At 36.8% G+C, this 12,976-nt stretch overlaps 1 protein-coding gene across 1 annotated transcript; it reads left to right on the top strand.

Annotated features, from left to right (window-relative positions):
• Positions 1–4,296: 4,296 nt before the first annotated feature.
• On the top strand, positions 4,297–8,332 carry LOC120772859. The gene is made up of 3 exons (XM_040101678.1): positions 4,297–4,391; positions 7,083–7,520; positions 7,577–8,332. Exons 1-3 carry the CDS (start codon positions 4,337–4,339, stop codon positions 8,266–8,268), a joined length of 1,185 nt encoding a protein of 394 aa, XP_039957612.1. The 5' UTR covers positions 4,297–4,336; the 3' UTR covers positions 8,269–8,332.
• The last annotated feature ends 4,644 nt before the right edge of the window (positions 8,333–12,976 follow it).

Below are 12,976 nucleotides of genomic sequence, written 5' to 3' on the forward strand. Positions count from 1 at the left end.
GTCCATGTGAACTGAATGCGAAGAAGCGGATCTAAAGCGTGGGAAGACGTAACGGTGAGCTGACAGGGTCCATATATTTGGACAAATATTTTCATCGACTATCTTAAAAAGGTAAATAATAGCTGTAGAAATGTTACTTAAAAGTTTGAACGAGGAAATTAAGGGATAATGACACTATTTGCATAATAAGAAAGTGCTGTTTCAAAAAAAGATACTGCATCATGTCACTAATCACTGAAATGATGCTATAAGTTGTGCACCGAATTGTTTCCGCCTTCAGCATATTTCCCAAATCTGAGCTCATTCAACTTTTTCCTATTCTCAAATGTCAAGAAAGGCTCGACGTAAGCGAGGTTTTTCTGTAGGAAAAGGTAAACTGTACTTCAAAAATGAATTCAAAAATTAGGATCGGTGCAACAAGTTGCTTGCACTTTGGTTTTTTTCGATCTGGGCCACCAAGAACTTTCTCCGGTTCTTAACTCTCAAGAAAGTGGTCTCTGGCAGGAAGCGAAGGCGTAATCAAGGCTTATTTGTAACAAAAGCCAAATTCTACTATAAAAATGGCATCGAAAAGTCCGTCCGGTACATCGCACTCGACTGTGCGGTTGAATATCATTTCGAATTAAGCAAAAATTTGTGCGCACTTTCCAGACTTTTGTTCTTCTTTTGAAATAATACAACAAGCAGTCGCGCCATTAACAATGAAGACGTCGCAATTTTTAACAAGCATGCTCTCTTTGTTCTCATTGTATATTTAAATGCAATTCTTCTTAACTGTTGACTTTTATTACATTACATTGTAATCAGCTAAACATTACCGTTAATGGAAACTTGTATTACAAGCGAAAAGCATTTAGCAATTATTTTCAAACTTGTTAGCAAAAGCAATACATATGAAGATCGTTTAGTTCGCGTGGCACGAAATTGTTATACACGTCGTAAGTTCGCCTCGAAGCTATAGAATTCGAAAAGAATGTAGTATAGCTGTATAATAATAGTATAGCTCGACATTGAAACCACTTTTAGCACATGAACCGAACAAAAGTATCTTAAGCGGCTTAAGATAACGATTATTTGATTCTGTTATTCTTTCGGAGATCGAGTAAAGAACGTTATATGGTAGTACCTTGACAAGAAGGTCCTATGTCGTTCATTTATGAGGACTGTACTGTAAAACGCGTTTGAATATATAGAAATTGCCGCCCACGCGTTGCTTTGGTATTTCATTTCATTGGAAAAAATAACGAATTTAAGGCTGCTTTCCAATGTCTGGTTACGAGCGTTTCTGTCCAGTTAATAGAGTAAGCGGACAACTCTGTTAAGAGATTGTACTTAATAAACCTCACCAATGTGCATGGTTAATGGAGATGTCCGCTTAATAGGGCGGCCATGTATGATGGGTTTCACTATATTCTTTATTTATATAAATATAACTAAAATCGGTTCAGTAGTTTAGGAGTTCATCGCGGACAAACCATGTGACACGTACTTTTTATTTATAAAGATGAGTTCATCAAAAGGAAAGTGAGTTAATAATAATATAGGGAACGAGACCACAAAAAAACGAGGATATATGAGAGTATTCAATTTGGTGGTGATTGCCGGCCGAGCTATTCAAATATGGCGGCGAAGTACTGATAAGGAGGAAGTATTAGCTTCATTATAGAATATGATCGGACAAAAGCATGCCCAACGATTGGAATTTAAGTGTGTTCTGCCCAATGCCAGCCTCGAAATCCAACGCAGAATAACGCTTACCAGCTACTTCGGACTGAGTAGTCAATTGAGAAGTAAAGTCCTTTCTCGACGAACAAAGACCAAATTCCATAAGTCACTCATTATTCGCGTCCTGCTATATGGTGCAGAGGCATGCATGGTGACAACATCTGATGGGTCGATATTACGAGTTTTCGAGAGGCGCATTGGCCACTGCCAATATCGCATTCGATGGAAGGATGATCTGTAAGAGATATACAACGACGTTGACATAGCTCAGCGAATTAAAAAACAGAGGCTGCGCTGGCTAGGTTATGTCGTCCGAATGGATGAAAACGCTCCATGTCTGAAATCATTCGACGCAGTACCCGACGGGGGGAAGCAAAGGAAGAGGAAGACCTCCACTTCGCTGAAAAGACCAGGTGGAGAAGGACCTGACTATACTTTAAATCTTCAATTGGCGTCAAACAGCGGGAAGGGAGAACGATTGGCGCGGTTATAACCACGTAAGCGGTATCTACGTCAATAACCCTATTACCTGATTTATACTCAGTTTGGTTTGTCATTTTATAATGCATAGACTTTCTCTGTAACTACATTGGCAATTTGAGCTAATTTTTTACTAAATGCGCGCTGTATCCAATATTCGGTGGACAAAATGGCCCAGCAGAGTATTTAATTCGAGCAACTATCGGCTGGCTTCGTACCACGTTTACTCTAGTGGATAATGCGCAGCCTCAGAGACGCCGTATAGTAAGCGTCGAAGACGCTATTGCTCTTGTGGTGCAGAATATCGAAGAAAATCAGAATGAGTCCATTCGATTTTATGGATTTTGGTTTGTGTGCTAACAAAATCAAACTCATTCAAGCATTAAAGCTGAACGACCATCAAAACCGTCGCATATTCGGTGAATGCGGCCAAAATGAAATGGCCAAAGATCCCGATTTTCGCAAGAATATTTTGTCTAGCGTTAAAGCTCAAAGGCAGTATTTGGTATACTTTATGGGCAGAGGGAATCATTGATCCATATTTCTCCAAGAATCAATAATAATATTGAAATTAATGCGGAACGCTTTAGAGCCGCGAGTAATGACCTTCTGTGGTCGACCTTTACTTCCAACAATACCCAACAATACGGCACTACATGTCATAAAGACAACATGACAATCAATTTGTCGATGGAAACTTTTGGGGGGCACATTACTCTGGCATGGCCTCCAAAGACGTATGATTTATTAACGCTGTATTATTTTTTTGTGGGGTTATTTGAAGTCGCTTGTCTATGCAGATAAGCCGTAGGTAATAAACGCCTTGGAGGAGAATATTCGACCGGTTATTGTCAGCAATATGCCGCCACAATTGCTGTATAAAGTAGTTGAAGGCCTCTCGGCTGGCATTTATTCGAGCCAGCTGGAGTGGTTACTTGCACAAAATTATTTCTAAAACATAATGGCAAATCCTCATATTTATTATAAAGAAAAATTCTTGACTCTGACATTGAATTATTTGCATTTTAGTTGTTCTCGAAAGCCAAAAGTTAAGAAAAACCAACAATTTTTATAATAATTTATAATATAATCTCACCAAAAGTGTTCGATTAATTTTAAATTTTTCAACCTTAGCTGAATAAAATTATTATACTCTGTGCAGATTGTTGTGCGGGTACGAAATGTCGTTGGCCGGCGTAGTGTCGGTTTAACTATATTTTATTTGAGCGCAACTTTAAAACTTACTCCCCAATTGCATGTTATTTGTTAATAGTCGCTCGCGCAGTGTACATAAATGAATAAATTAAGTTTAATTTTCGTTTGTTTAAAAAAAAAAAGTGTTTCGTTTATTCTTTTCAAAAACACTTGAGACTAACAATCAAATATATGTACAAACTATATATATATATATAGTACATATGAATATGTTAGTACGCTGTTTGTTTAGGTGTATCGTGGCGTATACGCAACATAATTAAATTGCGTCTAGCTTTACACCAGCACTAAGTATTTGAACACCGTTTATATACAATTTTATACAAACATAATTGCAAGTAGAGTGTTCACAAAGTTATTTAATATTAATCCTCTATTTTTTTGTTTGGGAAATATTAACCCTTTAACTGGTAATAGTATTATGGACGACCGGTCTATTGAGTTAGTTCTACATATTTGAGGTCAGTTCAAAGTTATGGCAAATACACATTTTTTAAGTAAAACTAAGTTCCTAAGCAGGTGCCGAAGAAAGATGGAATGAAATGGAACTTTCATTTAAACTCAAAAAGAAATTGCAAGTTAATACTTTCTTTACTGCATTTTCATATTTCAGCGCTATCACTGCGAAATGTTAACTTTCATATGTATGTATATCCTAAATCCGCATACACATATTTTACATTTCATAGATCATTATAAACACATTAGTCGACCCAATGTTTAAACTCTAACATTTTCCTCAAATTTGACACACAATCTCAATGTCTGCGTTTTAGAATACACTTACGCATATCTTATCAGTTGAAGGGTTAAGCAACATTAGTTTTCTATATAAAAGCGCTAAAATTGGTTAACACTTTAGTTGATAGTAATTAAGTCACTACTCTGGGCATTTGAATAACGGTTAATAAGGGAAATGTTTAAATTGTGGTTGAAACTTGAACTGTTCTTGGCATTGAGCAGTGTTTTCGGTAAATCGGAATTGGAGTTTGGAAACTCTGTGCAAAAGTCTTGTGCCAATCAAATATTTATTCAAGTTTAAAAATCGACTGTGCTAGTGAATGACTGTGTTGATAAGCCAGTGTGATAGAGTCGAATATTTTCGACTTAGTCGGTCATGAATATAAGTTAATATGCGACAAAACTATCAAGAACGAAATGAGTTGAAGAGATTTGAGTAATCTCAAAGTAGGGTTATCTTTAGTATCAATTGTTAGCATTAACAAATTACTAACAGGTCAATTGAAAAGTCCCCGGCCAACCATAGTAAAGCACAAAATGACAAAATTGTTTTTTTTTGTTTTTTTTTTTTTAATTCAACATAGTTTCTTTTAAGGGATATACATAAATTGATTGTAACAACCTTCTAACTTTGATTTGTCTCTCCGATTTGTCTTTTGCTTTCAAATAAGTCTCTGTTTCGTCGATCACCTTCTCATTGGACGAAAATTTCTTCACAGCTAACATTCTTTTGAGCTCTGAGAATAGGAAAGAGACGCTGACGGCCAGATCTGGAGAATACGGTGGATGCGAAAGTAATTCGAAATCCGATTCATGGATTTTTGCCATTGTTTTCACTGACTTGTGTGAAAGTGGATTGTATTAGTGAATCCGCACTTCCTTTTTCTATAAATGCGGCCGTTTTTTGCCGATTTCATCCCTCAAACCAATAACGCTATGTAATTGTAGCTGTTTATAGTCTTCAAGCTAGTCAATCAAAATTATTCCAGGCACATGCCATAACCTTGTCAGCCGACTGTTGCATTTTCCCACGCTCTGGAGGGGGTTCACCATGTACAATCAACTCGGTTGACTGTTGATTGGATTTCGAAGTGAAATGATGGAGTCATGTTTCATCTATTGTAACATATCGCGGCAAAAACTTGAGTTTATTATGCTTGAACATCGCCAAACACTGCTCCGAATCATCAACCCTCGAGCTTTCTCGCAAACAAATTTTCGTGAATGATGTGAGGTACACGTTCAGTTGATGTTGTATGTTATCTCGAACAACTTCACTTCACGTCCATTCAAAATTATTTTGTGGACTTTCGATGACGACGAACATATCAACATCGGCAACAACATTTTTTGGGCGTCCACCATCTTCGGTGCTCATTTCAACACGTCCAAACTTAGCATACCAATCTTTGATGGTTGACTATCCTGTGGCAGTGTCGGAAAATAGCTGTTATTTATAAACTCGCCATATACATATGTACATATGTGTCAGGTCGGGGACTTTTCAATTGATCTTTCAAAATTACCGAGGTCCTGTCGACGTCCGCCTATTACAAAGAGAGAAAACGTGAGGTCTTCAAACATTGATAAGATATAAAAGTCCAGGTTGTTCTTGGCTCAAAAAACACAAAAAATTAATTTAGCACCAATAATCTATTCAGGGATAAAAGCTTGTTTGACATCGAAAAAAAGAACAGAGTTCTTGAGAGACCCATTATTTTAAATAGTAATCTGTTAAGACCTGCGAAACGACTTAGACATGAAGACGTTCTAGCGGAACGTAACCAAGTGCATATGGGTGCCCAATCACTAAGGTATAGCCGGGGATAAACTGGCTGATGAGCTCGCCCGCTCCGCAGCATGCACTAACATGGTGGGACCTGTACCCTTCATTGCGGTGGGTCGTCATACCATAAAGTAGCTGCTCCGCAAGGAAGAAGGAGTAGGCGGAGAAACTGTACCACTGTAAACTGAAGAAGCATAAATGGTCCTGGCTTCTTGTGTAAATTACTGGTTCTGCGATAGGAAGCCTGAAACTCCAGAACACCTGCTAATTGACTGCATTGCAGTCTGCAGACGCAGGATAAAGGCGCTTGGCTCCATGTTTCCATATAGGAATCACACCGCCTCACTAGTACCTAGCAGTATATTGGAATTTATCAATATGCTAGCCCCAGGACTTAGGAGAGGTCACAATAGACCTTAGATCGCGGTGCAATCCTCATCTATCCTTATCTTAGACATGAAGATCTCATATGGTTTGATATTTATTGCATTTCTGGAGGACTCGTGAGGCTGCAAACATCCTTAAAGAAATAATGCGGATTCATTCCAATATTGTGTTATTCACTATGGAACTTTACATTGCTCTCAGCTCATATACTTAAATAGCAGAAATGCGCGAGATTTTGATACAATATTTAAAATTGGTAGAAGAAACTTTATTTGTCTTCTTCTTCAGGAAATTCTTACTCGATCTGGTAGAAGAAACTGTATCTGTCTTCTTCCTAAGGATATTTTTATTCTGTATCTGTTTCCTTCCTAAAGAAACTCTTACCCGATCTGGTAGATGAAACTTTTTCCTAAGAGAATTCTTCCTGGATATGGTACCTTTACAGCTTTTCTATCGTGGCGCAGGTAATTTAGTCGAATCTCAAATTAGACCGCCATTTCACTAAACTGATGGCAGAAACACTGGACAAATGGTTTCTGATTGTGTAGTTGGCTCTAAAAGAATAAATAAAATCCTTAGTTCAGCTCAAACCTATAACTGCTAAGAATTTATTGGGCTTACGCTATTTATGTTATAAGACTTGTAAGATCTTAATGGAATCTCGCAACTTGCAACCATTCACGCACAGTTCGATTAATCTGTAAAACTAAAACTTTATTTAATCAATAATATTATGCCTGCCTTTCAGCCGATCCCTGTACGATTACCATACCAAGCGACTTGCCTACCCCACAGCCGGTTATTCTGATACAAGATGCACTCTTCCGCCCAACTAATGTAGTGACCGAAGTGCAGGAGAATGAGGAGATTACGTTGCATTGCGCCGGTAGTAATAATCTAGTGGTGGCATTAAACCAGCAGACAGCCACGCTAAAATGCCAAAATGGTCAATTCTATAGCGAAGAGAAGGATCAGGAATACGCGCTTGCAGATTTAAAATGTACACATGTACCCACATCTGAGCTGTTGGTAACCGAAAATGCTTGTGCCGAAGGCGCCGGTGTTTTCTACGAAGTCGGCTTTCAAGTGAACGATGTTTTCCAAAGTGTCTTCACGATCTGTTACGACAGCGAAAACGAACATGCGCTATATTCACGCAGTCTCATTAATGGTGCCGCACAGAGTTGTAAGTTATGTGCTGTGTCTCAGTGGTTTCATATAAATATTATTACTTATTTACAGTTAAAATAAACGATAGCACGCGTCGAGCCTTCCGTGCGGATGGCATGCGTTTCAGCACCTCTGCTACAAATACTTTATACACGAACAAAAATCAAATTGCGCGTTTCAAAACACTTTTTGGTACTGGCCAAACTTTTATAAACAGCACAAGCTTCTTGGCACGTGGCCACCTGGCACCAGATGCTGATTTCGTCTTCAGTTACGAGCAGTTGGCCACTTACTATTATGCGAATTGCGCTCCGGAGTGGCAGGTTGTGAACGCCGGCAATTGGGTACGTGTGGAGAATGCGGTGCGCAAACTGGCCTCCTCATACGGTTCCGATTTATTGACCTTTACCAGCACTTTGGATGTGTTAGAGCTGGAAAATCCGTCAAATAATCAATTGATTGACATTTATTTGGATAAAACCGAAGTGATCCCTGCTCCCAAGTGGTACTATAAAGTGGTGATGCATCCTAATTTGCCGATTGACATCGTTTTTGTCACTTGGAATAATCCGTTCGCAAATGTTTTCAGCGAAGTGGAGTTTTGTACTAATGTTTGCGAGAAATATGGTTTGAGCTCCAGCTACTATGAGGAAGCCAGTCGTGGTTATACTTACTGTTGCGAGTTGAACGATTTTTGGACAAACGTTATGGGTGACAGCACACCGTATTACGATCTACCAGATGGCTGGAGTTATAAGAATTAATTTGAGGCATAGATATTGCATATGTGTCTCATTAAAATACAATAAAAATATATTTGAACGAATACTTGATTTTCTTATTTACTTGGAAGCATTGTAGAACTGGATAGATAATTTTGAAAAAAAAAAAAATCATAGAAGAATGAAACCCATCGGTAACGAAATATAAAATAAAAAACATTAAGGAAAATAATTTACATACGACCTGGGGTCGAGGAAAGCAAGAGGATGTTTCGATTTCCGGCAAAACTACTAGGCCTATAGAAAAAAGTTATATGGTAATGTAGTAGGTAATGAAAAAACGTTATATGACAAGTAGGTAATGGCCATGGCGGAAACCGAAAACCTATAAAGTGTCATAACTAAGCCATAAAGAAAGATATTAAATTGAAACTTGACACAAAGGATCGTAAATTTTAACTTTTGTATACATACTTGTTACACATAACCTCAAAATGTATGTGAAAAATTCAAATAACCAAGTTTGTGGTTTACGAATTTTTATCTTATATCGACCCCAGCAGAGAAAGTAGAGTATTTTACGTGGCGGGTTTCAAGCCCAGCGCACAACCCTGGGGAGGGATGGTTTATCTTCTTCTCCAAACGGATGTTTTGTGGCTACCCAGAGGTTACTTGGTCTAAAATCGGAAGTCGTAAGCTCCTTGAGCCATATGTAAACGAATCTTTTCTGGCCACTCCCAAGTGAATGGCGCTCAGAAAACTTTCCTCACTTGCGTGAACTTCTACACTTGGCACCATCCTTCTCGGACCATTATCTTGTTGCAGCCAAAATACGCACCCTCCTCTGCGCAGCATAAAACGCACGCCAACAAACACAAGGCAGGTCGAGAAGCTGCTATCACAATAGACAGCCGAACGATCTTCTACTCTACTTGCACTGCTGTTCTCTGAGAGCACTCATCAGCAACTCGGTATAAGGGAACTGGGGGACGGCATTTCAAGGTCCTTCTGTGCAGCTGAAAACGAAACCATTGGTTTACGGAAAAGGCAAAAGTACAGCTGGTACGAAGAGGAATGCAGTGTCGCAGTAGAATGAAAACAGACTGCCTATCTCGCAGCGTTACAATCGACCACAACACGTGCGGGATGGGATAGATACCGAGACTTGAAGATGGAAGCGAGACGCATTTATAGACTAAACAGTATGAAGAGCTTGACAAGCTGATCTACACGGAACAATTTCAAAAATCGAAAATTCTACTTAAAACTACTAACAGAAGGTTTCAAGACCGAACTATGCTCTTGTAGAACCCCCAGAGGTGATCTATTGATTAATACCCAGAGCTTATTGAAATAATGGAGGGAACACTTCTACAGCCTGCTGAATGGCAGTGAGAGCATAACTCCAGGAGATGGTGAACCCGATTCCCCAATTGATGTCATGAAGAAGTTCGAATAGCAATTACCCGTCTGAAGAACAACAAAGCGGCCGGGCCGAGTTATTCAAACACGGCGACGAAGAACTGATAAGGAGCCTGCATTAGCTGCTTTGTAGAATAAGGTCGGACAAAAGCAACGATTGAAATGTAAGTGTGCTCTGCCCAATCCACAAAAAGGGAGACCACACAAACTGCGCCAACTATCGTGAGATAAGCTTCCTCAATATCGTAAAAAGAGGATCGACACACGCCATCTCTTCGTCAATTTCAAAGCTCCTTTTGACAGCACGAAAAGGTTTGGAAAGGACCTCTTCGAGCTGTTCTATACGAAACGAGTTTCAGACAAGGCGACTTCCTATCGTGCGACTTCTTCAACGTAGTCCTGGAGAAAATAATTCGAGCTGGAGATTTGAACAGAAAAGGTATAATCTTCTACAAGAGTGTACAGCTTCTGCCGTATGCTGATGATATTGATATCATTGGCCATAATAACCGCGCCGTTAGTTCTGCTTTCTTCAAGTTGGACAGAGAAGCGAAGCATAATGGGTATGGTACTGAACGAGGGCGACGAAATATCTTCTGTCATCAAAAAACAGTCATCGCACTCGCGACTTGGCTTCCACGCCACTGTTGACAGTCAAAACTTCGATGCTGTAGATTATTTCGTCTATCTTGGAAATAGCATTAACACAAACAACAACTTCAGCCTCAAAATTCAACGCAGAATAAATCTTGCCAACTACTGTGCTACTTCGGAATGAGTAGGCAATTGAGAAGTAAAGACTCCTCTCGTCGAACAAAGACCAAATTCTATAAGTCATTCATGAGCCTAGTCCTGCTGTATGGTGCAGCCGCATGGACGACGACACATCTGATGAGTCGGCTTTACAAGTTTTCGAGAGAAAGGTTTTGCAGAAGATTTATGGACTCCGTGCATATGTATGGTTGATTTTTTACTGAACATGTTGTACTGAAATATTTTTGTCAATGATTCCCTTATATTGTTTATGCCACCACAGCAACAACAACAAATACCACTTGCAATAGGCATTTAAATAAAAAAAATGCACACAATAAATTTATTTGCGTAAATGTATGTATGTATGTTTATATTTACATTTGTTTATCTTTATTTCTTAGTTTAAATTTCGGTTATTTGGCTACATACTCGTATTTATAAATATTATTTATATGCTCTTGTATCAAAATTAAACTACAAATTATATCAACAATTTTTCGCTATATACAAAAACAATACAACTATATACATATTTACATATATTTAGTGAATTATATGTATTATAAAATAAAAATTCACAAAAAACTCTCTCAATAACTCATTACTGCACTAAGGTACGCATATCTACAGTTACAGCTATTTAATTCAATAAAATAATAAATACACTCGCGGTAAAATGTTAACAAGCTAGATTTTTATTAAAAAAAATGTTTGCTTAGACGAAACTAGTTCGCTTGAGCTACTAAATTAGTTATCACATTCGCATGCGACGCTACAAAACGTAAGAATTATTTTAATAATTTAATATTACAACTTGCTAGCTAGTATGGGCTATACTACCGCTTACAGTTATACATATATAAGCGTTACATTTAAATTTTATTTATTTACAAAGTCTTTTTCACATTTCACACAGCATTTTCTAAACAATTACTGTGAACTAATTTATGCCGGTGAAAAGAAGTAATATGACATTTCTCGTTAGTGTAACTGTTTATAATGCTTTTGTTTTGTTTTTCACACATTCAACTAAGTAATTTTGTATTAGACTAACTAAATTTAGCTAAAAAATATTTTAACAACTTTTACACGTAATTTGCTGCCAGCAGCAATTTTATAAATTCTACACACGCACATGAGTTTACATACAAATATATAGTACAGCGATTAATCGATCGTTTACAAACGCTACAAGCTTGATGCTCTTTCGTCACAAAAAATTTCGTGTTTTCTCGAAATCGTTCAAAATTACTTTTTGGTTTATTGACTTCACACAAAGTCCTTTAAAATGGTGCCTTCGTTTCACATTTTTATTGTTACATACAAATTTGGCTGCTACAAAAATCGGTTGATAAATGCGTTAGCTGTTGAATGCATATCCATGCAGATTGTTTGGACACTTTATGTAATATATATGTGCATATACATACATATGTATAAATACATATACGGCATTTAATTCATGAGTGTCAAAATCGAAAAGAAACACAAATTAATTATAAAAATTACACATTTGCTATTTTATGTACAAAAGTTCGTTACAGTTTAACGATATTTAGAAATTATTGTTCTACGCAGTACCTACATAATCCAAACTAATTTGTCAGTCAAAGTTAATCATTCGAAAATGTTTTCTTTTGGGAAAAAATTTAATTAGTTTTAATATTTAAATTATATTTTTGCAATTTATGAAAAGTCTAACCTCTAAAATAATCAAAATTCAAAACAATACCGGCCGATTATCTCAAAACGAGTTTTATAACGGTTGTTGCGTTTTTTAATTTAATTTAAGCAATACAGTTGTGATTTTTATTAATGAATATTAAATAGAAATAAAAACAAAAAAAAAATTAACAATTTATTTTGACCATGATTTAATATTTTCGAGCATTAATAAACGTAATTCTTTTTTAAATTTCTATCTTTCGATCAAATTGTATCAGTGATTTGTGAATTTTATTTTTCGTTAAAAATTTTAACGATATAAAAAAAAACCGAGTGACAAGTACTTCGTTTAAAATTGTTAATTAGGTAATTGTGACTTGGGGAAACTCGCAGGAGCCTTAAGGGGTTACATGGGTTATGGGGTTACAAAAAATCGATTTTTTTATTGTAAATTAAATTCTGCAACACCTCTAGAATATTGCATATTGATTCAGGTTGATCAGAGTAATAGTTTCGGAGTTGCAGCCTTGAAAACTTGTGCGTTCGTGATCGATAGCAGTCCTGCTATTCTTCTATTTTTCCACATTTAAATGCAAATTAATTGCCAATTTGTGATTTTAGTTATTTTTTAAATTTATTTTCTCTACTTGTTTGTTCAAATAATGATCATAGTTAAGAAAAATACGATATCTTCGATTATTCGATAGTTTTCATTGAAATTGTATCGATATTTTGTGATTTTATGATCGATATTTTGTAATTTTGCTAATTTTGATGTTTCTATTTTTTAAATTTAATTTTTCGATTTTTTCCATTCAAACTTAGTTGTTATTTTATGAGATTTATTACTAGTTATGAAATATACGCTATTTTAAGTTAACATTCAATATTAATTTAAATTTTTTAT

The sequence above is a fragment of the Bactrocera tryoni genome, chromosome 3, assembly GCF_016617805.1.
Source record: "Bactrocera tryoni isolate S06 chromosome 3, CSIRO_BtryS06_freeze2, whole genome shotgun sequence".
NCBI lineage: Eukaryota > Metazoa > Arthropoda > Insecta > Diptera > Tephritidae > Bactrocera > Bactrocera tryoni.